Source organism: Idiotropiscis lumnitzeri, chromosome 17 (assembly GCF_059441095.1).
Source record: "Idiotropiscis lumnitzeri isolate Australia: NSW breed Sydney's pygmy pipehorse chromosome 17, RoL_Ilum_1.0, whole genome shotgun sequence".
Lineage (NCBI taxonomy): Eukaryota > Metazoa > Chordata > Actinopteri > Syngnathiformes > Syngnathidae > Idiotropiscis > Idiotropiscis lumnitzeri.
The window spans coordinates 6,499,101-6,524,671 of NC_142407.1; the positions used below are offsets into that span (position 1 = coordinate 6,499,101).

Consider the following 25,571-nt stretch of genomic DNA (forward strand, 5'->3'; position numbering starts at 1 on the left):
ACAGAAAAACAATTTCTTCCCGAGAGCCATCTCCATGCTGAACTCTCACACACCTAGCCTTATCTTGTAGAACAGCAATGGAATGTGTTTTTATTTATCCAATTTCTTATTTATTTCTAATTTAATCTTTAATTAATCTAATTTAAATATTTAATGAAATTATTGTTGTATCACACTGGAGAGGGGGGAGCTCTCTAATCTCGTTGCACACTGAGTACAATGTCAATAAAGATCTTTTTGATTCTGATAAAGCTACAACACAGGGGCCCAACTAGTTTACTGCTAAAAGGGGGTTCCCCATGATGTACTCAGATTGCCTTCGCTTATTATTATTATTATTATTCATTTATTTAGTGATTTTTTCAAATTTTGTACACCAAGCAGATGATCTCAGAGCGTTTCAGGGGCGGCTCGCAGACCGTGGACCTGCAGCCCCAGATCGAGCTGCTGCGGGACACCAAGCACAAATACGACAGCGTGCTGCGACTGACCCGAGCGCTGACCAATCATTTCCACAATATGCTGCAGCAAGCACTGGGCGTCACCTTGGCTGACCTCAGTCAGAAGTTGCCGGAGATTTGGGTGACCACTGCAAGATAAACCACATAATTTGCTTAAAGTGTAAAAATGCGCTTCAAAGGCCACATAGATTGCTGCTTAAACGGGCTGCCCAAGTCATGAAGTAAACCGTAGTGATGGGTGAATGAAGCTTCAAATCTGCTTCATAAACCAGTTGTAGTAGTTTTGGACTCCAGTAGAGGGCACTCACTGTTCAACATTGGGCTAAAAGCAGACTGACCTCTCATTTTTGAAACCCTTTATTTAACCCAACAGTGCTATCTACAGGACTCAAAAGTACAACAAGTGGTTCATGAAGCAAATTTAAAGCTTCATTTTCCCATCATGGATAAACAGAGTCGAGAAGCCGTATCATTCAAATTAAAAACTAAATATTGTCATCTTATAATCATAGTCCAGAACAAAAACCTAACTTTCTGCTTAAACGGGCTGCCGTATATTGTTTTAGTTTGAGTGCGAGAAAATTCCTTGGAGGTATGTCGCATGGCACAGAGGCCAAATAGTTTACTGCCAGAATGGACTGCCCTCAAGTCTGACTCAAGAAGGAAACAGGCAGAGTTGAGTGAGAACAAATAAACGGAACACTCGTCCTTGCAAACAGGTATGAAGTGTATAGATCCCACCAGAATCCCAACTACAGCTGTACAAGACGTATCAGTAAAAATAAAAACAAAATATTTTCTTATAGGTCGTTTGTCCAAAGCACAGACAACAAAGACAACTACTTTTTGCCTAAACAGGCTCCCATACATTTTTGAGTCATTCAGTAGAAAGTGTAGTGTATTGTCTTATGTTCTAACATATGGACGCTAATAATTCTTTTATACGTTTACCATGACCAATTGTTGGTCCTCAACATAGTTTATGTAAGGTCAGGGATTTTGACAGGAGTCCCCGACTTCGCAAGGGATTGATATACCGGGATGGGTCCCAGTTTAGACGAGATGGTGCCGAGGAGCAACATATGGCGAGTTTACACCTGTTCTTGTCTTGAGGGTTTTGGATGGCCATGTAAGAGCAAGTAGGATGAGAATGCATATGCAACAAGGGAGAACTATTATGTTTATATCTTTTGCTAGCCTTCCCGACAACAGGGGAAGGCTCGAGAGGGGGGCAGCTTTCTTTTGGAGAACTTCTGGCATCAACTGATTTGACACCAATAAAATCTTTTTCCAACCACCGGTGTGTCCCACAAATGTTTTTCCATCGCCAATCAAGCCTTGCTCTGCAACCTGTCCGGATCGAAGTTGGGCCAGACCCGCACATCAACAAAAAATACCACAATAGACAGCGTTGAGTGCAGAGTAATGAAAAAAAAAGAAGGTAAAGAAATTCCTCACAGAGGCCAAATAGTTGGCAGCCTTACCAGGTTGCCATTCAATTCAAATCAGTTTTGAGTGAGGACCGTAAAAATAAAGTTCTTTGTGAACATGTATCCAGAACATTCCCGAGTTGTTTTGTGCCTGAACGAGTTGCCGTAAAATCAGTCATGAAGCAAACAGACAGAAATAAACGTCTCCTTAAACAGTCGAATAAAGCGTGGAGCCATTAATGAACAAAATTCAGGAGCAAAAAAAAAAACAAAACAGCAAAGTATATATGTTAAAGAAAAAAATCTGTAAACATGTCCACAGGAGATGTGACATTGATGCCCAACTCGTTTGTAGCGTAAACGGGATACACTGTATGTTCAGTAATGTTGTAAACAGCCGCCATAGTTGAGTGTGGGACCATTCAAATCTTAACCAAGTTCCTTGCAAATCCTGTTTCATCCTGTTGTTTGTCATTGTGGTTCCCGAACATCATACCGTCTCCGCAGGACCAGTTCGGCTCCAACGCCAACACTCAAAAGCTGCTGTGCAGGAAAGGTGAGACTGGGCTGGGCGCCATCAACTTCTCTGTCTGCAGCATCAACACGCTGGTCAACAAGACCACGGAGGACACGCTCATGACTGTTGAGATGATGTACGAAAACGCCAGGTAAGAAAAAAAAAAGTACTCCCATAGTTGTGTCTTTTTGGGGGCAAAACTTTACAAAACGGCCACTCTGGTTGGAATTCAACACGTACTGGTCGGACCTGGATTAGTTGATCTTGGGGCCTTGGGATGCGGCGGCCGTGGCAACAGCAGTACCAAGTACAGAAGGACAAGAGCGAACGACTGCGCTCCGACGTCACCGTCAAACTCAAGTTCCTGGAAGAGAACAAGGTCGGTCATCATCGAGAGGGAAATTTCAGACATGGTACCCACGCCAAACCCAGACCAAAAAGCAAGTGGGCAAGCTTCCAACCGTGCATTTGGACTCCTCTGCTTTGATGCTCTGCCCTCTAGGGGACTCAATGGCATCAAAGCCCCACTCAATCAAAATGGACATGGAAAAGTTTTACTTGGAAATGTTGTTTGCTTTGTTGTCCCAGTTTTATAATGGACATGACTTGGCCAACATGCATTTGTGGACAAAATCAATTTTATACTCTTGATTTAGGTGATTTCTGTTTCTTTCTTTGAAGGCTTCGCAGCCAGGAGGAGGAATGTGACTACCTGACAGTTTACCGACCTTCATTTTAGGCCAACGTGCTGCTTTTGCGCTAGAAATGGTTCACACTGACAAAAAAAGAAAAAAAAGGAAAAGGGGATTAGTGAATACCAGAGCTGGGCACTTGATCCTGTTTTGCCAGTCAGTCCCCCGCCCTCCGGGCCGCGATGTTGTTTCCGTTCCAGCCGCAACTCTCCGGCCTTTTTCAGAAAAATTGTCGCAGGAGCATGCAAACGGCAGAGGTTTATTTAAAGATCATTGTTCGTGTAAGAGGAGACGTGAGAGTTCAGCGTGCGTTCAAGCGTAACCGTATTTTCTAATTCTAACGTCACCCATGCTAATGGAGCATACCATTCTTTGAATTGGAATAAATGCAAGAATAAAGTGGAATTAACTGCATTGTTTGTACATTACAAACCAAACTCAGTCAAGGTGTCTTTATTTTCTCATTCCTCCACATAACCGTCCATCGGGTCATGGAACTAAATGCCCTAGGCACTCCTGCCCTCTAGGGGTAGTAACAGCAACATTACATATCCATACGCTCACAAAATTACAAATAAAAAAATAAAAAAAATGGATGTAGGGAAGCTACATATTCTAATTGACACGTTAGCAAACAATGCTTCTATTTATTGCATTTACTAAAAATGTCTAAAACTAATTCACTTATTTAGTGAACTGCACGCCATGTAGACTGCAAGGAGCCAGACAAGTCTCCTGATACGCATTTGCAACTCGGCACACACGTTTGTGACTCCTCCACAGCAGGACTGTCGTAAAAATCACATGAAAGAACGCAGCCAATCAAGAGACCCAGTGTGCATACAAATCAATGTACACATTTGTGACTTCAATTACGCATTTGTAGATCCTGGCTACACATTTGTGACCGTGGTTACAGATCCCTTTTTTCCCTCGGGGTGCTTACAGCATAAATTTAACATCTCTATGAAATAATTAATCATACATCATCCAATAAAATGCTTTTCTGAGACCCCTAAGAATGACCACACTGATCTGTTACCTTTTTGAAAAATCTAATACGGACTGAGAGCTAACTTTTACAAGCGGTGATCGCCACTTCAACCAAGTTAGGCTCTATTACGCAACTGCATCGAACACACAGGAGGCGGGGCTACGTACTGCGCGTGTGTGTTTGCGCGTGTGTGCGCGTGTGTGAGAGAGAGACCACGTTTTAAACCAAGTGTCCCCGAAAGAAATCTTCAACCGGATCGGAAAACTTTGGACTTATACCTTCTGTCGCTAGTGTGTATATGTTTGGACGAAGATCGCTTCAATATTTTTGATGCTCCCGCGCAACGTGTACAAAGTAAGTAAGTAAGTAAGCTACATGTTGGTTTCCCACTTCTGCATGTGGACGCACGCGATACATAGCACCGTGTATTGCATGGAACTTCGTGTACAGGCTTTGCATGAGAGATTCGCTGGTATATTATCACTGCAAATCACCTTTAAAAAAAAAAAAAAAAAAAAACACTCGACAGACGCGCGCGCGCACACTCACACGCACACACAAAAGATAAAGAACTTGCCGTTCCTCTTAACAACATTTCAATCCGCCTATGCAGCAGCTCCAATGAGGGCAGTTCCTCGCACACATCATTATATGTAGACCACAAAGTAAGAGGGACGCTGCATTTGCTGAGCTTCTCTTACATTTCTGCTCTGCGCGTGCACGTTTTTTTTTTTTAGCTTTATGACGTGATTCAGTCTTTTGAATAGTGTGCATTTACTAGACAGGTAGAATGTAGTTACTTGAAATTGCATTTGAATTCAGAGGAAAAACTATTACAGTGTCAGCCAAAAGCTATTTCAAGGTATCACACCATCAGGGGAATAAAGTTGAAGCTAAAAAAACTTTTTTTTTTTAAATAAAAGGCAAATATTTTTATTGGAGCAAGGAAATATGGACTGGAGTTGCATTCTTGGGGAGGTGACGTCAGTGATGTGATTGGATGCCTTGAAGGGAGTATTCGGGCCATGCTGACAATAAAATACAGAAAATAAATATAATGCTATATTTCAAGACTAAATAATGGGATGAGTCTTATTTTCCGGGGCGGCGGGTGAAATAACTTGCAAAGTTACCTGGAAAAAGTCAAGAAAAGTTGAGAGAAAAATCTTTTTGAGAAAAAAAAAGCAAAACAAGAATAGGACGATGATTTTAGGGCAACGTAATATTGTGGAAAAATATACCTTTCAAGTAAAAAGTCATAAAACTGGCTATAATCTTTCATGAATATTAATGTAATTTCTTTCTCAAGAGAATGCAAACATTCACATTGAAACCCAAAAGGCTGAGACAAGCAGCCACTATCTCTCCAGATATACACACACACTGAGTATTTCAGGTAAAGTTGTGAAATATTTTTGTGTGTATTAGTACAAATTACAACATTATTCATTCAAAAATATGCAACTTAGTGTTCTTGACATTAATATTTTATTCTTGTAACGTAACAACTTTAGTTCTCTGATTTATATGATCTTTTGGCAACGTCAAAACATTTTTGCAAACTATTGCTTCTCTATTCATGAGTTATCCTCCCAGAAAAAAATGTCAAATATTTTGGAATTTGTACCTATTTGAATCCAGGCACAAGAAGCCATATTACACCAGTCCCATCATACTGTACAAATACTATACATGGTCTCGAAACAAAAAGCCATGCTCAGTTTCCAGACGTTACTTTATTTGATTCTTATATTCACCGTCAAGAATTTTTTTTCCCCAACTAATGTTCACCTTTTTGCACAAGTAAGTTTCAAACAAGTAGATTGACGATAATAGGCACACAACCAGTCTCAGAGCTATACCGGAAAAGCGTATTTGGGAAGAAGTGACTCTTAACATTTATCAAATTCTCACCCCATCGCAATTAGTATGATAGTATGTGCATACATTATATATATATATATATATATATATATATATATATATATATATATATATATATATTACAATAAGTATAATAAATATATAATAATAATAAGTATACCATTTTGATTCTGTCCACCTTTTTGCTTTGACAACAGCAGCCGTGCTGGCCGTATCTCATTTATTTCCAGAGCGTCTCTAACTTTAGCTGCAGTGAAAGTGGGTCACCAGTGGTCTGACTGTCAGAATGGGAGATATCCTCCATGTTCAGCTATGTATATCTTATGCAAGCTTGTGTGGCGGCTTTCCAGGTTTATTGAGATTGGACCCACTCGCCGCTCCTGTGGGCTGCCATAGTGTTTTCGTAGTCATTAAGACTAATAGGCAAAAAGTGAGGTTTTAAAAGCAAGGTTACAAATGAGAGCGGTTGTCGCTTGAGTAAATAGATTGAAATGTGCTTTTTGTAGATGTGCTGGTTGATCTCGCTCAAAAGGGAAAAACCTGTATCTTATGTGATACTAGTTCATCACCTTAAATGTTCTGACGTGTCTCTTGCATGTGTCTATAACAGGGGTATGCAAACATTTGTGCTCCGGGCCACAAAATCTTTTTGGATGAGGGGAAACATTTTTAATACCTTCATAGTGTTATTTAAAATCAAATTAAAATTCTATAATAAGATAAATAAAACCCGTTGAATATATGCAGAAGGTAAGCTATTTTTAACTAATATTTTTGAAATTGTATTTGCAATCAATAAATGATTAAAATAAAATAAAGTACTCATTTTCTGGGTAGAATAGAGCGATAGGTTTTCCAATTCACTGTTCGGATAAAATGTTCCAGAAAAGTATGGTGCAACGTCACACACAATAGACAATGTCATGCAAGACCACAACTGAGCCAGAACAGAATCGCAGCCACAACAATAGAAGAACATGATAAGAGAAGGTGTTGCAGCTCTCCTGTGTCAGTGCATCTCTTTTGAGCATGTGATAAATGAGGCACAATGTATTTCAAGTGGGGACTTTAATATAATCTACTCGATGGGAATTTGTCCTCCGTCCAGCTGGATGCCGAAACAAGGACACAGCTAGCACGTGTTGCCTTTGTTCTTGTTGTTATTGACATGCTCAACTTACAAATGTAGTCTAGTCTTGCACAACTACACAATCACGTTTGGGGATTGTTGTTCTGAAATATAACAAATATGTCTTTCAATGTTAATGTTTTTAATCAGCCACCTAAACACAGAAAATTATTATTTTTTTATCATCAACACACCCATGTTGGGATTGACCAAATAAATTGGATTCACTTGAAACATCTCAGTATCATCTCAATGTCCGTTTTCATTTCATCAAAACTCATGTTTATACAGCAATAAAAAATATTGATTATTATTTTTACAAAACTCCTGCTCCGTGTGTTTTATACATAGCTGCGCAGGCCGTCCTGGGAGCGGAACGGTACAGCCCCCCCAGCCCGGCCGGACGTCCATTTTTGGGGCAGAGGAGTGAGAAATGCGTCAAAAGCGCTACTACCGAACTTACATGCATTGTGTAATATTCTTTGAGTTTATGTTTTCCGTGTGGTCCCTGAAGTGCACTCAAAGGTGATTGGCTCATGTTATGTGGGGTGAGTGAAATGATATGTTGTTCTATCTAGTTGCGACGGAAAAGTTGAATAAATCAGTACAGTTGGCAGTACGACGTGTGTGAGATTGGCTGACAATATCAACATAAAACACATTGGGCATGTTCGTGGGGAAGAAAGAAGGAAAATGAGACAAAGAAGAAGACGAATAAGACCAAAACCGACTATTTTGATGAATAAGGCCAGAGGGTCGAGGCCGGAACAGTATCAAGATAGCGGCTGGAGTGACCGGCTCTGGTTTTATAGAATGTCTGCCATACCATAGACATAAACATGAATTTGAACAAATTTTCATAATTTGATAGGCATGTCATATTTCCTTGTGGGATTTGCTGACGTTAAACATGGCCCCAATTTAAAAAGCATCATATGTGGAGATGATGTGCTCTGCACCGGTGCAGATAAACACATTTCATCACAGTGAGCTCTGTGTTACTGTTGCTTCTGACCCACTGAAATACTTTCCATGCGACTCTTTGTTCTATTCTGATTTTAGCTTCATCAAAATTACAACCATCAATCCACCGACAAGGGACAGTGCGGAAAATAACGCTGATATACTATAAATGTCAGCAGTGTCTTCCGAATGCTCCATTTTCATTGGCTGTCATAGAACACACCCTTGTTTTTCATCTGACACACCTCCACTGAAAGGCACTACTTCTCCCTTCCGTTTTTGAGAAACCGCAAATTACCTTGAACCGCTTGTTACATCCTGCAGGAGTCCTCATCACTTGATTTCAGCAAATTATTTGCATTCGTACCAGTCCACCTCTGCATGACGAACGTGCTTCAGTGTGTGCGCGCGTCACTGTTGCTTGGAATAGCCGAGCCATGTGATTCCCCCTGATCTTATTTTGGAACCCTTTAAGTCGCCGCACGCTCCACTCCGGAGTTCAAAGAATAGAGAGCAAACGCGGTATTTAATCCCGTTTCTCTGGAGGCGCACGGTGCAATCAACAGGAAAAGAGTTAAGTAAGTTACTGTCACCACTCACATATCACAATATAGCTGCAGCATTGCTTTGCTCCTTTCAATTATGATAATTGGCCGCACAAAAATTATGCAAAAATATACAGAATGGAGTTTATACATTATATTTGCACCTGTGGCTGAAATATTTTGGGAGACTTTCTCACGGTGAAAAACTCTAGGGTTGCACTGTATTGATTTTAGAAGGGCCCCTTAAAGGCTTCGGTCCATAGGTTCCCCATCTTTGATTTGATTTAAGATGTCTAAGATGGCTGTTTAATTCTACCAACCGACAGCTTTTAACTCAGCACTCAGTTGTCTAAACTTAGTCACTGAGAGGGTCGTGCGGTTCATAAAGACAGCATTGATTTACTGTTTCTGTGTGTGGTTCTGTAAGCACACGACTATTTTTACGCACAGCTTCTTTTTAATGCACTTGACAGGAGGAGGAGTTTATTTACTCTATCTCTACGAGAGAAGAGGTTTTGATTGGTTAAATACATTGTTTGGAAAGCTTTGCGTATTAGCAGTCATGCATTGCGTAAAATGTGCAATTTTACATACATTTGCCCATTTTTTATGTGTCAGAAAAGTTCCAGGACTGGTGACCAAAAAGAGACATTTCAAATGCTATTTGCACTTTTTCCCTTAGAATCAAAAGTAGTTTTCCAACCTTCTCCGCCACAATTTCATGCATCCTGGGAGGGTTCTTCCAGGATCCTCTGTAGTTCATATTGATATCAACAACATATTCCATATGCAAACCCTGGAAGAGCCCCTCAAGAATGGCAAAGAGGAAACTGAGCGAGCTCAGGGGGAAGTTGTAGTTGCAACCTTTCAATGGGGTGATTCTTATCACTGTCCGCATGACCTATCAGAGTTTGTGTCACCGTGACAGTGAGTGACAGAAAGGCGTCATCATCAGCATGACCATGCTCGAGCTCTTTTTCCGAGGGACATTGTTTTGGATTCCTGCTCAATCTCTCCATTCCACTCTCATCCACTCCCATTTTGTTTCCTCTCTGTCCATTCCTCCAATTGCTCCCTTATTATGAACTTAACGCTAAGGAATTTCGAAGAGATGCTGCACCGCTTGTTATCATCCAGGGAGTATTTTCCAGCAACAGCTGTAGCGTTATGCACCGTAAATTGGTTTGGCGCGGACTGTATAGAGTTTTGGGAATTACAAGACAAAGCGTTAAAAGCTGAAAACAATCTGTGTCAGTGGTTGACTTCCACGGTTCAGATAAAACTGAGAAAAGAAAAACATCAAAAGACTAATAGAATCGTAGTCGTACTGTTACCACCATAAAACATTGATTAACAGTGCAGGCAATTCTTGAGTAACATTTTAACATTCATACCAAAAAATAAATAAATCTCTGTAGCTATTTTCTGTCCTACTCATCAGGTTCAAGCTCAAAGGAAGCTGAAGCTCATCCCAGTTGACTTGAGGTAAAAGGCGGATACACCCTGGATTGGTCGCACATCTAGAAACAAACAAAAAACAGGCGTTAATAGTTAAAATAGAACAAGCAGTGGGAAGCTGGTAAGATAACGGCTAGCATGAGCAGCTAACGTTAGCCATCAATTTGCTTGGCTTTGTCCTAAATTTTCAGCTGCACTCAGTTACTGACAGCAGCACCTTGGGGGAATGGTTTGCATGATGGCCTCACAGTGCAGAGATCGTGGGTTTGATTCCCGCTCCAGCCTTCCTGTGTGGAGTTTGCCCCCCCCACATTCCAAAAACATGCATGACAGGTTGATTGGGCACCCTAAATTGCCCCAGGTGTGGGTGTGAAAGCGGATGGTTGTTTGTTTTTTGTGCCCTGCGATTTGCTGGCAACCAGTTCAGGGTGTGGCCCCGATTACTGCCTGAAGACAGCTGGGATAGGCTCGAGCACCCCGTGCGACACTTGTGAGGAGAAGCGGTCCAGATAATGGATGGATGGATCACCGTCAACACCCTGTTAAATGTCACATGATTTCGTATGACATGGGACAGAAATACCCCGGAATTTTGGACAGGTCATTGTGACATGCAAAAGTCTACTTTGAACTTGAGTTCACGCACTTTATGCAAACTTGCATCATGCATCTGACGGTTGTTTTTTTTTGGGGTTTTTTTTTGGGCAACTGTTGAGGCCTATTTTAATGAACTTTCAAACTATACAGCTGTTATGGCGCTCCATTTTTGCGGTTGTAATTCTTTGGATATGAATTGGCCATATTTATGATTAATAACTTCTGTTTTGCTTGCGTATGCGTAAGAAACTAAAACCGTTGCAGTACTTGTTTCATGAATTATGAATCTGTGTCACCCAGTCATTTCAGGGGGATTTGGCTGCACGCCTGCAAATTGTGTTGTGTAACATGTCAACAACACATCCAGCAATAAGATGGATGATCCATATAGACTTTTAACTTTTTGGACACATGTCATAAATGGTGGATTTGGGATGTGTTATGTAACACAGGAAACTGTTCTACTTAAGTTTGTCCAGTGTGCCGATAGTGTATATCTGATTGCAACAGCAATGTGCCTCTCTGCCAGTGGATCAAGCTTCTTTTTATCGCACTATATAACTGTAGACTTCAAACCTGTGCTCATTTCCACCAGTGACACAGACCATTGCATTTAGTTTTTTCGTAAAGCTTCTCCTTCCTCCAAAGGAGTGTGTCGCTTCTCCCCTGTGGCGCCCTAAATCACGGTCAACCGTCTCCACCTCGCCGGTTTTCCCTTCCCTGCAGTCGGACCAATGGGGCTGGAAAAACTCGTCAGATTTGGGAAGCAGTTGCTGAGGGTCAAGGTGGTCGACTGTAACACGGATGATTCTCGCCTGTCGCGATGTCTCAACACTCTAGACCTAGTGGCGCTGGGAGTGGGCAGCACGCTGGGAGCTGGCGTCTACGTGCTAGCGGGTGCTGTTGCACGGGAGAATTCAGGTAAAGACCGTCCGGGATTTAAAACTCCTGTCGTATGCTCTTTAAAGTCTTTAATTCTGAGCTTTGCGGTGCCCTCCTAGGTCCTGCCATAGTGCTGTCTTTCCTAATAGCAGCTTTAGCATCAGTGCTAGCCGGATTGTGCTATGCTGAATTTGGAGCTCGTGTTCCCAAGACGGGCTCGGCTTATCTGTACTCTTATGTTACTGTTGGTGAACTCTGGGCCTTCATAACCGGATGGAACCTCATACTTGCCTATATCATCGGTAAACATGCGTTTCCTACTACAATTCAGCCAATAAAATGTGACAAAAGAAATAACCTGATCCGATAGAAATGTTCAAATAAATTTTCTGTCAAATTGCAGCCATGGGAACAGTCTAAATGCGGATCTAATTATAAACCGCATCATATGTCTTGTTACAGCTATGACAAAAACAATAAGTCTCAATTAATCTCCCTGAAATTCAGGCACGGCTAGCGTGGCAAGAGCATGGAGCGCTACTTTCGATGAGTTGATAGGGAAGCGGATAGAGGAGTTCTGCAGAGGGTACATGCAAATGAATGCACCAGGAGTACTGGCGGAATACCCGGACTTGTTTGCAGTTGTCATTATAATAACCCTCACAGGTAAGCCAAAAAAAAAAAAAAAAGAATAAAAATCCATCTTGGTTTCAAATAACAGCCCACCCTTTCTGACCATGCGGTTGATCATGTTTCCTCCACTTTCTTGTTTACATCAAAGGGCTTCTGGCATTTGGAGTAAAAGAGTCTGCAATGGTCAACAAGGTTTTTACTGGTATCAACATGTTAGTTCTGTGTTTCATGGTGATCTCTGGCCTGGTCAAAGGTACTTTGAAGAACTGGTACCTTGACCCTGATGAAATCCTGCATGCCAGTAATACCAGTAATTCCAGTCTCAAGTAAGAACATGCTCACATACACCCCGCACTCATTATTACCATCTTTAGAATGAGGCAGAGACCTTCAACGTTCATATTGATTGGAGTATTCTTATAACCACGTTTATATTTTGTCACATGGGTCGAATGACTATTGCCAATAGCCTCTCCAAATATTCCTATGCTCTCCTTTATTGGTGCCCGTTTCTTCTCATTGTGGCAATCTGTTTCTTACCTGACACTTGCACCATGTTTATGTGGTTCAATAAAAAAAAAAAAATTCCATTGCAATGCGCCAGTAGATGTGTGCTGCTCAATCGCTTGGTGTGCAGCCAAGAGTTGCCAATTATAATTTATTCCTTTTTTTTTTTTTTTTTTATACAATAGTCCACACGACTGGCTTGATTGCAGGTTCAGCGTTGATCTCCTGCAGTTTCCACTTTGCTAATTACTGCCACCTACAGGATCAGAGTACAACATTTAGCGAGTGATGACTGTTATGGTTACCTTTTCTTATATCATTTCTGAACTTTAATTCATCTCAGACCTTATTTACGTGTATTTTATGTCAGCTGTATTCCTCATAATCCAAGTTCCTTTTTTTTCTCCCTGTGTCTAGTTTTACAGCTGTATTACCAACTAGAGAAGAGTTAGGAGTTGGTGGCTTCATGCCATTTGGTTTCACTGGTGTCTTGTCTGGAGCTGCAACCTGTTTCTACGCATTTGTTGGATTTGACTGCATAGCAACCACAGGTCAGTGTTGACTTGGCTGGCCCACGAGTCGTCCTCTAATTTCCCCATGCCTAATATCACCCAGTGGACATACTTTTGGGGGAGTGTAACTAAATCTGGAGCAGAGATCATGTCCCCGAAGCTTGTCCAAACATTTAGTGCGATTACATAAGCAGAGAAAAGACAAACGGTAACGTTTTAGAGTGCTTGGCCCAATAGGAACTGTGGCCCCGGTAACAAGAACCACTCGGATAGCCTTCCTTTTATGTACTGTAGTTTTTAATCGGTACACTCTGTAAAAGGCTCGTAAAAGCTTCCTCACACCCCTCCTGTGTTGCAAACCTTGAGCAATTATTTGAGTTGTATTTATGAAGGCACTTCAGTCAAACACATGGCAAAAAGACTTTAGTGTTTGTAATCTGGGTCAGTCAGTGGCTTTGACCTCTTAAAAACAGTGAAAGGATCCAGACCGGGTTGTACACACTCCCATCATCGCTATGTGATTTTTAACTGCACAACAAGTCCAGAGTGTTCGTCTCAGGAACGAAGTTGCGTAATGACTTGCGGTTGAATACTCGGGTGTCTCGGTCTTACCCGTGCAAAATAACCTCCTTGTTCAATTCTGTTGCAAAATGCAGAGGAACCTTATTAAATCAATCCGCTTACCCTGCTTTTCCACCATGTTTACTGGCATTCTGCACGCAGCCGTAGAGGCCTGGATTCTGGACTTAAATTAGTCTAAAGCTTAAAAACATCAATTTGTTACTACCAAACAGTCACACATGAGCTGGTGGGAAGATGCACAATGGTTACTGTAAAGTTTTTATAGGCTCATGTTAACAAACAGAAGCCAATAAAAACAATCTCTTTGGTAAATGAAGTATTACAGCCTCAATCAAAACTAATCATTAATATCTTTGCAAATACAGAACAAAAATGATCCAGCTGTATTATTGTATCTTACTTAATTCGAGTAGTGATTTCCAAAGAAATTATTCAATTTCATATTTTTCCCAATTTTGTTTTCATGATTTATTATTTTTTACTGTTTGTCCATGTATGGCAACAATCTAGCGATAGACAAGTACAGTTAACTTTTGAATCCACCTGCTGCCATTTCATCCACAAGTGCAAGTGCACCGAATGCAGTGACTCTCAAATTGCGGTGCGATGCTGGGGGGGGACCCTGGGGAACATGTTTTTTGCATAGTTTTGGGACCGAAAAAGGCGGTCTCAAACAACGCGAGTTTGAGCTCGTCAAAGCTCTTTGTGCCCCTAGTTCACGCAGTACTAGTTTAAAAAAAAGCGTCGCCCCTTCACGCAGTATGGATTACATACCTGTCAACTTATACGGTTTCCCCGTATTTTATACGTTTTTTGACAATTTCTAATCACATACGGCGTATAACGACTTTTATACGGGAAACCACAAAAAAGTTAAACAAAAAAAAATCACAATGACGTTTCAGTCCAGACCGATATCGACTCGCCATTCGGATCCAACCGGTATCGACTGACGCTTTTCGGATAAAAAATGTCTCGTCTCGTCTCGTCTCGTCTCGCTGGTCCCTGACGACGATTGGCGCAGCGAACTAGCGAAAGTTATGCTCAGCCGCGCGTTTATTTTTTCGATACGGCCAGATTGAGTGTTTCCCCCTCATCCGACAGCTCTACCAAGTGCTCCTGTGCCTGCCTCATAGCAATGCTGACAGTGAGCGTGTGTTCAGCAACGTCAGAAAGATTCACACCGAATATAGAAAGACAATGGGCACTGACACTCTTACAGCTCTACTCCAGGTGAAGTTAAACTGTGATGACCTATGCTTCAAAGTTAAACCATCTCGGGAGCAGATTATGTCAGCAAAATCATGCACATCGGAATATAATAATAAACATTAAACGTTAACACTGACTATGAAAATAAAGGTGAAATTGTTTATTTGAATACATGCTGGGCCTGGAAGTACAATGCAAGAATGCTATGCATACTGCCTTTATTATTTTCCATTACATTGTCTTTCTTGCTAAATACTTAATAGTGATAATAAAATATAATTAAAAAACGCCGCGATTGTGTTTATAAGGTTTTTTATCCATTTATAAGGGGAACTACACTGGTTTATAAGGGGAGTCACTGTCTGAGGTTTACAGGTATGGGATTACAAAAAAGCGTTGCCCCGTCCCTTGTTGACCCGGAAGTGATTTCTTTTGCCGCCACTTAAATGCACCGCGCCAAACTATCTTGCGCCGCAGCAAAACTGACTTTATTTGAATTATATGTAAGTCCGCGGACAACAGAAGCAACAAGCTACGTGACGGCCAATAAACGACTCCGCAAACAAATAGCGTGCTAAACGAGGAGGCGAGCAAGGAGGCGCTACGCGCGCTAATCGCTAAAATGAATTGCTTCGACGTATGCTCGACTTAACAGAAGTCTGACTCGAACCGAGTGGGCGGAGAGCCAGCAGCTATGAACAGAAATGTTGTATTGCGACCATTACGTATCTAAAACATAAAATAAGACGACGGCTACGTTAGCAATTTAGCGGACGCTCTCAGGCTGGAACTCTGAAATGGCTGACGTCATCACAACGACGTCAAACGTATTGTTAACGTATTAAAACTTGCTTTATGTTATTTATATAGAATTTTTATTTAAAATCCGCCTGGCTATTTTTGTCTTTTCTATATTATATACGTCTTAATAACTGTTTGGTTTGTTCATGTTAATAAAGTTTAAAAAAAAAAACGTATAGTAAATATTTATCATCTCGTCAATATTTGCACAACAGTTTCGAGATCCTCACAACAGTCGTTATCAAATTGATATATATTTTTTTTATCAATTTAGCTTTGTTAGGGGATATTTTATTAACAATCTAACATTAATATACAAAGAACATGTACATTAGGACAAAATGTAAAAAGAAAATTGGTGGTGGGGGGGGCACGAATTGTTTTCTTCTTGGTAGGGGGGGCGTGACAGGAAATAATTGAGAACCACTGACCTAATGCTGGGTTGTATTTTAATCACGATCCCCACAGGAGAAGAGGCAAAGAACCCGCAACGAGCCATCCCGATCGGCATCGTGTCGTCGCTGCTCATCTGCTTTGTGGCTTACTTCTGCGTTTCTGGCGCCCTCACGCTCATGATGCCGTACTACCTGCTGGACAGTAACAGCCCCCTGCCGGTTGCCTTTAAGTACGTGGGCTGGGATGGAGCCAAATATGCAGTGGCTGTCGGCTCCCTTTGTGCACTGTCCACAAGGTAGGCATTCTCATGATGTATTGATGTGCTTGCAGTCCGGAGGTCGATTTGCGTATGCGTGTTTTTAAAGTCTTGGCTTGTTAAGAATTTAGTGCCATCAGACTGCATGCGCGGTTATAAGATCGCCAAAGGTCACTGCAAGCTGCATCTTTTCTACATATCTGCCTTGAAAGAAGCAGTTTTTGTGTCTTTTAGTGAGTGTGGATATGTACGTGTGCGTAAGATGGATTGCGTTGTTTTGCTCGACTGGACTCTCAGAACGTGAACAATTCAGCAGTGAAACTGAACTTAACCGAGCATTCGTTTGAAATTATTTTCATTGATATTTTTTGCGTCTCCTCTAATTGTACGTGTGCATCTGGGTTGGGATTTTTCATTATAGTTATTTTTTTTATGTTATTTTGACTTTTTTTTTTAAATTCAGTTTATTTTAATTAGTTTTTAAAGTAGGTTTGTTATTTATTTATTTTTTGACAATGCTAAATGGAAATCTAACCTAAAGGAAAGATTTCATTAGTTTTTGTATTACTTTTACTTTTTTTACATCTGTGGAATATTTTGCTACCTTCCTTCTTTTGTATAGTCGAACTGTAATAACAGAAGATATACCTTTAAAATAGATCCTGAAAGCTTATGCATGAAATTAATTGACAAAAATTAAAACATAGGACATTTCCATTATATTTATAGTTACATTTTCATTTATAAACTTCAAATATTGTTTTAGTTTTAATTTCATTAACAGAAATTATTTTTTACAATTTTCGTCCTAGTTTCTTCTGCTTGTGTGTACATTTTTTTAATTTCAGATTTTGTAAAGTAAAAACAATGAGGACAAGTCACTCCTAATGTAAAATAATGTGACATTTTTTTATTCAAAATCAAATGTATATATTTTTTCTTTAGCAGGAGTTTTCCCTTCAGTGCAATTCGCTTTGATTTTAACAGTTTTTAAACCACTAGAATAGCTATGATTTTTTTTTTCTCTTTGCGGGTCCACGTTTGGGCCAAGAATTTCTCAGGGGGTTCACCAAAAATATTTAGTATTTGTTTTTTGTTTTTTAAACACATCCAAACAATTTTTCAGAAAACATTGATAATAATGCAACTTAAGTTCCAGACAGGCGACAGGGTGAAATATGGAAAAACAAATTCGTGGAAAAAAAATCTGAAAATGCCCAAAAGTCAATTATCGGGTCTGGCAGCTGCACCCCCATCCCCCTCCAGTTCTGTTAGTACTTTAAACATACTTTTTAGTTTGCTGTTGCAAACCAAAATTAAATCCAAATGAGTAACAGTATGGCGCTACGCACAAAATCTTCTTGAATTTGACTTCTGAGGGTCCATTGTAATTTACTAAGAAACTGGTTGTTCCAAGTAAAATACAGTTATGAGGTGAATGGATCCAAACATACAGTGGAACCTCGGTTCTCGAACGACTCTGAGTTTGAACAAATCGGAGTCCGAACAAAAAAATAGAGATATTCTTGCTTCGCAGTTCGAACAAACCTCGGAGTTCGAACGCCGGTACGACGCGTGAGTGCGCACGCGAGGGTGGGATGCTGAGCGGCGTTCGGGTGTAGATCGCTCTCTTGCTCTCTTTGTGACCAACTGTTATTGCGTGCGGATGTACTGCGTTTTGCTCTCGCATTTTATATAGGTGTACGAAGTGTTTTAGCCCCTAATCATGCCTCCAAAGAAAGTCAGTAAAGCAGCAAAGGAATGGTTTCGGTGTTCGAAGAAAACGCTTTTCGAACAGGGTTCTGGAACGGATTATGGTCGAGAACCGAGGTTCCACTGTACTTTCTAATTGCATGCAACTCTCATTCTCACTGCATGCGTCGCATTATACGATTTACATCATTATGTATGTGACAATGAATGCTTTGTCGTGTTTGTTGACTATTTGAGATAATGCCTCATGTTTGTGCACTGCCTTCTCACGTATATGCGGTTACAATATTTCCTGGTCCCCCTCCTCCACCGCTGCTAGCCTGCTGGGCTCTATGTTTCCAATGCCCCGTGTCATCTGGGCTATGGCTGACGACGGGCTGCTTTTCGAGTTCATGGCCAAGATCAGCCCGCACAGCAAAACCCCGCTAACTGCAACCCTCACCTCTGGCATAGTGGCAGGTGAGACACTAACACGCATGTTTTCAAAAGGGCATTTGTGGTTTCTGAGTCTTTCTTTTTCATGCTGCATTGCTGAGTCAAGCCATGTTGTGCGTTATCCAAAATTTGGTTTCACTGTTTCTTTTTTTTTTTTTGGAGAGTCCTGGCTTAGACCAGTACCTACGCATGCAAAAGTGACATACTAATCCTCTCTAATGTCGTTTTTATTGAAAAATAAGTGGAATTAGTTCATAATCAAGACAAAGTTTCAGCCTGAAAGCATCAAAGAATATGAAGTCCACCGTCATGACCGTGCTGCAGCCGCTTTTACATCCCACTGCTTTTTACGTCTATGACAAGACTGCAACTTTCCAACTGCATTTGTTTCCAACTAATTATTTCCCTTCTCCCCCTACTGACCTTTCTCAACACCCCCCACGCCCTGTTCTCATACCTGTCACCCCAATCTGTTGTTTACCTCCCCACGCCACCCCAGTCTGTTGGGTTCCATGTTCCCCCTGCCTCGTATCATCTTTGCCATGGCTCGGGATGGCCTGCTTTTCTCCTTCCTGGCCCACGTCAGCGAGAGGAAATCCCCCATAACATCAACTGTAACAGCTGGGGTTCTGTCTGGTAAGACATCTTTCATGTGTTGTTTTGGTGTTAGCTGAATGATTACTTGCATTTAAAAGTGTCTATAGTATCAGAAGCGGTTCCTGTCCCCTTCTGCAGCCATGCCAAGAAATGCATATCATTTTCAATTTTAATAGTTTAAAGCACTGTCACCATAACACCAAATATGATCTTGAAACAGTTTTATGTCATTTCAGCCTCATGTAGCAACAGAAACCTTAAAAGTGAATGGCTTGCAAAAAATTGAAACAAATTTTCTCTAACGTTCAGTAAGTTTATTTAAAATCGCCGCAATTTAACGTAAGGGCACTCTGTGATGCAAATTAAAATAAATTGCATATGTTTGTGTTGATTTGTAAAACTGATTTTGTACTTTGTACTATTTACTTTTCATGCCCAGACACTCACATGACAGCTCGCCGCCATCTCATGCCACCGAACTAGGCCCGCCTCTCAAAGGCGCACATCTAAAACATACTGCATTACACTCAATATTTTCATACATTTTATGCTTGCATTTTTTTGTGTGTGTTCAAGTAGACTAACAATGTATGCACATGTGTAAACGCGTTTAAAGCTATTTTAGGGGGGAAAAGAATTTCAATGGCCACTTTATATCATGGGATTTCACATATTGCGGGTGGCTAAGGAACGTGCATTCACCACACACTCCGGATTTTGAGTTGATTTGGGAATTGAGTGGAAATTGATCACATACCACCATCTGGAAATCACAATCAGTTCGGAGTGCAGTCTACTAGGATTCCTGGCCCGTCAATGAACTAACCAGACTTTATTCTTGTTTTAAATCTCAAAGTTTGTCATGAATGCTGTCTAGTCAGGTTGGGTCCCGTCAGGCAAAAATGTTGCTCTGATGTTAAAGATGCCAATATTGACACATACGTACCAAATTACAAGTTTAATTATCTTTGTAACAATTTTCTGTTTTCCCCTTGTTCTCCCTTTCAAGCTATCATGGCATTTTTGTTTGACCTGAAGGATCTGGTGGATCTGATGTCCATTGGAACACTGCTGGCCTACACATTAGTGGCTGCCTGTGTTTTGGTACTAAGGTCAGTGGAAAATTGTTCACACAAGAATCAACAAAAGGTGCTTCTGTCAGTCCATTCAGCAACTTTTGTCACATGTGCAGCACATAGTTTACTGTCCAAGTTAATCGTCCGTATTTGCCCTTGGGTCATGAGTAGAATAATAATTCATACGACCAATTGGCGCTTCATCAGTACGATCGCCACCATCGCACTGCAACGTCTGCTCTCAAGCAACCATTGAAATTGAGCCCTGCATCCATACTGAATGTAATTTCACACCTCATCATCTTTTATACTGCTGAACAGGTTACGACAGACTCCAACTGCATGTGCGGACATTATGATTGACAGTACCCATAAGCAGGCTTATTGCCCGCTAACGTTGCAGCGTGACCGTGTATCACTCTGAGGACACTGGCTTCCTGCATCGATTTCATAGTTAAAGTCCACTTTGTGAACCTGTTTGATTGGCAGGTACCAGCCCGAGCAGCCCAGTGTGATGTATCAAATGGCCAATATGCAGGAGGAGATGGAGCAGAGCGATGGCAGTATGGGCATCCTTCCCGGGGTGGAGGAGAGGTTCCGCTTGAAGACGATGATCTTCCCGGACAACATTGATCCGACCTCCCTTTCGGGCTTCACAGTTAACATCTGTGCCTCTACTATGGGTATGTGAATATATTTGACAGCTGGAACAATGATTGAGTTGCAGAGATTCTTATACCTTATGGGTCCACGGACAAGATTTGATTTAATTATGAATGACCTGTTATTGATAGCAGCTTAACCAAATTCACTAGAATTAAATTCAGTATTTCGCCATTGTTGGGAGCTACCTCTAACAACATGGCAGTGAACAGATGGCAACTAGTTTACAAAAAGGACCACCAGTGTCGCCATCTATTATAAATATAGTGACTTTTACAACGTTCTAGCAACAAAGATAAAAACAATTTGTGATTGAATTCCTGACCCCGATTTGAGAACTTGCTTCCAGACATGGATGGGAAATTTCCACAATCCAACTTTTTTTCCCATGCTTGCTCAATTTAATTTTACCTCTTGCTAAATCTGCTATCAAAATAACATCTGCTTATAAATATTTCAATTAGATACAATTTCAATCAGGTTTTAACTACACTTTTTTTTTGTTGCTATGCAGGCCTACTGATCCTCGTATTCAGTGCACTGGCAGTTCAGGGAGGCTTAGCTATGTGGAACGTTGTATTGCTCAGTATCATCTTCATCGTATGCCTCCTCCTCACTTGTATTGTCTGGAGACAGCCGCAGAGCAAGACAAAGCTTTCTTTCAAGGTTTGTTCGCTTTGCACAGCCGCAAATTAACAGGCAGTGAAATTAAACAGGCTTCCTATACTGTTGTGACCCCTCTGTCATATTTTGCTTTGTAGGTTCCGCTGCTACCTATTCTTCCTGTGATCAGCATGTTTGTTAACGTCTACCTGATGATGCAGCTGGATAGAGGCACTTGGATTCGGTTTGCGCTCTGGATGGCTTTAGGTAAGCAGTTGTTTTGCAGGAGTCATTGTTAGTATTGGCAAGTCGGCATTGGGCAGAGGCAGCGGCGGTTTCTGGCGTGTGCATCATGCGCCTCGGCACAGGGCGACATTGCAGCCTATAAAAATACAGTCAGTTGTCAGACAACTCAAGAGGGCGCCGTCGTTTGTTAGCTTGAGCATTTTAACAGACACTGAGCAGAGCAAAAGCAGACACAAGCTGCAACTTTCAGCGCCTTCCCAACATACAAAGCACTAATGCCAACTGTTTGTGTATGAAGAGACGTGAGACAGCAGTGTGCGTTCCAGTGTGCCTGTATTTCCTTATTCTGACATCATGCAACGCGGGCCTCCCAACTGCTACTGGGGCATACCATTACAAGAGGGGGTGGGGCATTACCAAAATCTGCGTACTGACTTTAATTGGGCACGTTCGTGGTGAAAAAGAAGTAGACGAATATTAAGAAGGGGACGAATAAAACCATAATAGGTCCATAACAAGCTCATAACAAGGTTAGCGAATTTGAAGACTAATTAGCCAGCTAAAGATCTTTAAATAAATCTCTGCCGTTAGCATCTCTCCCGTGGCGACGTCATACATGGACACTTTTTTTGGAGGGGTGGGTGTGGGGGGGGGGGTGTGGTTGGTTTCGTGGACCGACAATTTCTATGAATAAGGCAGGAGGTTCAAAGGCGGAACGGTACAGAGATTGCGGCTGGAGGGTGAGGGACTGACCAGCAAAAAAGGGTCAAGTGCCCACCTCTGCTTATGAGTCTGTTGAATGTTATGACGAAATCCGCTCAATATCGCTCATTGTTCTTAACTTCTTCAATCTTCTCAATCACAAAGTCATACTGCCATTATTACAAATGTTTGACAGTGCAGAAGTTTAACTCGGAACCTCAGGCCACATTGCTCGTTCTACAATCATTTCTAGCTATAATAAAAATTTAAAAAGTGATTTATTAATTGGGAGGCACGGTGGCCCGTCTGGTTAGCACGATGGCCTCACGGTGAGAGACAGCAGCAGTCGTGGGTTCAATCTGGCTCCGGCCATCCTGTGTGGAGTTTGCATGTTCTCCCTGTCCCTGCGTGGGTTTCCTCCGGGTACTCCGGTTTCCTCCCACATTCCAAAAACATACAAATAATGGATGGATGGATTTATTAATTTCCCCAGCCATTGGTCATGGAAATGTCTTTGAATGCCCATCCCTTGTCGCAGTGAAATGAGAGAGAAGATTCATTGAAATGTTTTCAAGCTTTCAAAAGACTTGAGTCACATTTACAATATTGTGATCAACAGTGGCCCCTGTATCTATTTTTCTGCAGGTTTTCTGATCTACTTCTGCTACGGAATCCATCACAGCGTGGAGGCGGCAGCCGCCCGCTCATCTCCCGACACGGAGATGAACGGTTTCAAGCGCGACCGCGATTCTGTGTCCACAACACCCGAAAAGGAGGCCTTCCTCCACAACGGCATTGAGGTCAGGGAAGAGGACAACGGAGACTTATAGGGAGCTTTGTTTTGCATACACGACAACCTGCTCTGGCAACGGTGTCCCTGTGTTATTTGGACAGTATGTCTCCCAGTCCTTCAAGTCACCATGAGGATAACATTCACTTAAGTGAATGTTAAAACTGTCACATGTATTGAACGTTTTGCTGACGTTTATGGATTCAGCTGTCTGATGCAGCTTGATGCTGCCATGGAACCAGTTTAAGTTACTGGGTGACCATATTTGTTCATCTGGGTCAGATTATATCCGTGAACAAGTTGTCACCAATTTCTATTATTCCTGTAAAATGAAGCCAACATTACTTTGTATTGACAGTGATGGACAAGTTTCATCCAAAATGTTACGGGTTGTCATTTAAAACAATGTCTTAATTTGGGCTCTTATTGGATATACATTACCATACATTTCTTCTACATTTGAGTTATTTTCACCAAGACAACCACAGAATTATACAGCATGGGATTAAATTTAAATCAATTCATAGCCTTTAACAAGACCTTAATGCTTGTGAAATTATTGTGATAGGTAACTTTTTTATACTTCTGTACTATCATTTGGCCTTAAAAAACATGCCTTACTGTGACTTTAACAGGTATAATCATATTTACTTCTATTAGTACCGCCCTACTGCGTAACGGCATATGTAATACTTGCGTATGGGAAAGTCTTTCTTGATCATGCACCAGTACATTCTGTAATTGCCAACACTTATGTAAGGGATGTTGAAATGTTCCCCCTCTTCTGGCAGGACACTCCAACACAAATAGCCTCATCTCTAATGTTATTGGCCCTTTCGCTGGCACCACTAATGGCTGCACCTGTTGGGGCAGCGGTGGATGATGCGGGCCATACAAAGATCATGTGTCCGGAATAAGGTCACAAGTAGTAGTTCTAGTTTGGATATCATTGATAGATTTATGATGAGTGTTGAGCATCTTTTTCACAGTGCTGGCTGCTGTGTCCTGTAGCAACTCAAGCTTATTATTATTTTTTTTTTTCAAAACATAATGTGAAACAACATGCACACACACACACACACACACACATATATATATATATATATATATATATATATATATATATATATATATATATATATATATATAATTTTCCTTTATCCTTTTAGATCTTACCCAGTTTTGTATTCTATACAGCTCCCTTTTATCAAAGCCTCTCAATCAGGATTTTTTTCAGTTATGAAGGAATTGGATCCATTTACACAAACTCCTATAATTTTCTTTAATGTTTGTACAAATCAATTATAGTAGCACGTGGCTTCTTTTTACATTAGCCACAACTATTTCTAGGTTGTGGTTAAAGGTCTTATTTTTAAGACCAGGTATTTACAGTTTGGGTTGGGCAGTCACCGACAACAAAGTAGTGTGACTTTTTACAGAATATAATAAAATAGTGTATATAGCTTTTTGTTTATATAGCTTCAAGTAAATTATTTGTAAATGTGTGAGTGATGCATTTTTTGTATGTCTGGTATATAAATTGTCTCCAAATTATTTGGTTACAGTGTTGTACAGTTACACGTGTTCTATAAACCGAAGCTAGTGTCTTCAGGATTATTCAAAATGCGTTACTTCACTTGTCATGGGAATTAGGTCTTAGCAAAAGACTGTTGTTATGAATTGAATGGGTGTGTGTAGATAAGACTTGAAGTTCTGTTAGTCGTCTAATCTTTACAGAAGATGCAAAATAAAAAATGAAACATCGTGCTGTACAGACATAATAAACTCCATGTGCATGCTTCTGTACTTTCCTCTTGCTTAAACTTGTTCGCTTCCTGCTGGTTCCCTTTTTGAAAGAATAAAACAATGTTCCCCATTCTTTCAATCATTGCTGGCTTCATTTTGTCATTATTAGTATAGATGGATGGATAGATTGATTGGAAGTAACTCAAAGTTTCAATTTCTAGCTGCCAATCACAAAATTGAAGGATGCTCGGCTGGGACGTATTTGTCACTCCGTCAACACCATCCTATTCACTTATTCAGACAAAATAATTAATCGAAATCACACAAATTGTAACTATGACACTCAACATTCACAATACCAAATTAGTTCTTAAAAAATGTCTCACCATCATCACCCTCTAGTGGTTTCCGGAATAAATGATTAACTAAAGAATTTGACTATAATAGGGATCACACTGGAGAAAAAATATTTCGAGAATCATGAAAATGACCAAGATTTTATATATGAGAATAAAAATGAAATATCACAACTATAAAGAAGAAAATTAA

General features: G+C 40.8%; 2 protein-coding genes across 6 annotated transcripts; one reads left to right on the plus strand and one right to left on the minus strand.

Annotated features, from left to right (window-relative positions):
* Nucleotides 1–1,699: 1,699 nt before the first annotated feature.
* Nucleotides 1,700–9,415, minus strand: LOC148319857 (uncharacterized). 2 transcript variants are annotated; one of them, XM_088279255.1, is made up of 3 exons: nt 9,319–9,415; nt 2,649–2,772; nt 1,700–2,531 (listed from the first exon to the last, which is right to left on the minus strand). In XM_088279255.1, the coding sequence occupies exons 1-3, from the start codon at nt 9,400–9,402 to the stop codon at nt 2,425–2,427; spliced, it is 315 nt and encodes a 104-aa protein (XP_088135381.1). In that variant the 5' UTR covers nt 9,403–9,415; the 3' UTR covers nt 1,700–2,424. The 2 variants fall into 2 exon arrangements, with proteins under 2 accessions (XP_088135381.1, XP_088135382.1); XM_088279256.1 differs by lacking the exon at nt 9,319–9,415 and adding an exon at nt 8,369–8,486.
* Nucleotides 4,269–25,161, plus strand: slc7a1a (solute carrier family 7 member 1a). 4 transcript variants are annotated; one of them, XM_088279252.1, is made up of 13 exons: nt 4,269–4,448; nt 11,301–11,591; nt 11,672–11,854; nt 12,060–12,218; nt 12,334–12,511; nt 13,110–13,243; nt 16,268–16,490; nt 18,484–18,623; nt 20,206–20,308; nt 20,762–20,955; nt 21,450–21,601; nt 21,697–21,805; nt 23,132–25,161. In XM_088279252.1, the coding sequence occupies exons 2-13, from the start codon at nt 11,405–11,407 to the stop codon at nt 23,314–23,316; spliced, it is 1,947 nt and encodes a 648-aa protein (XP_088135378.1). In that variant the 5' UTR covers nt 4,269–4,448; nt 11,301–11,404; the 3' UTR covers nt 23,317–25,161. The 4 variants fall into 4 exon arrangements, with proteins under 4 accessions (XP_088135378.1, XP_088135377.1, XP_088135380.1 ...); XM_088279251.1 differs by having other exon boundaries at nt 11,319–11,591; XM_088279254.1 differs by lacking the exon at nt 18,484–18,623 and adding an exon at nt 19,099–19,235 and having other exon boundaries at nt 11,319–11,591.
* The last annotated feature ends 410 nt before the right edge of the window (nt 25,162–25,571 follow it).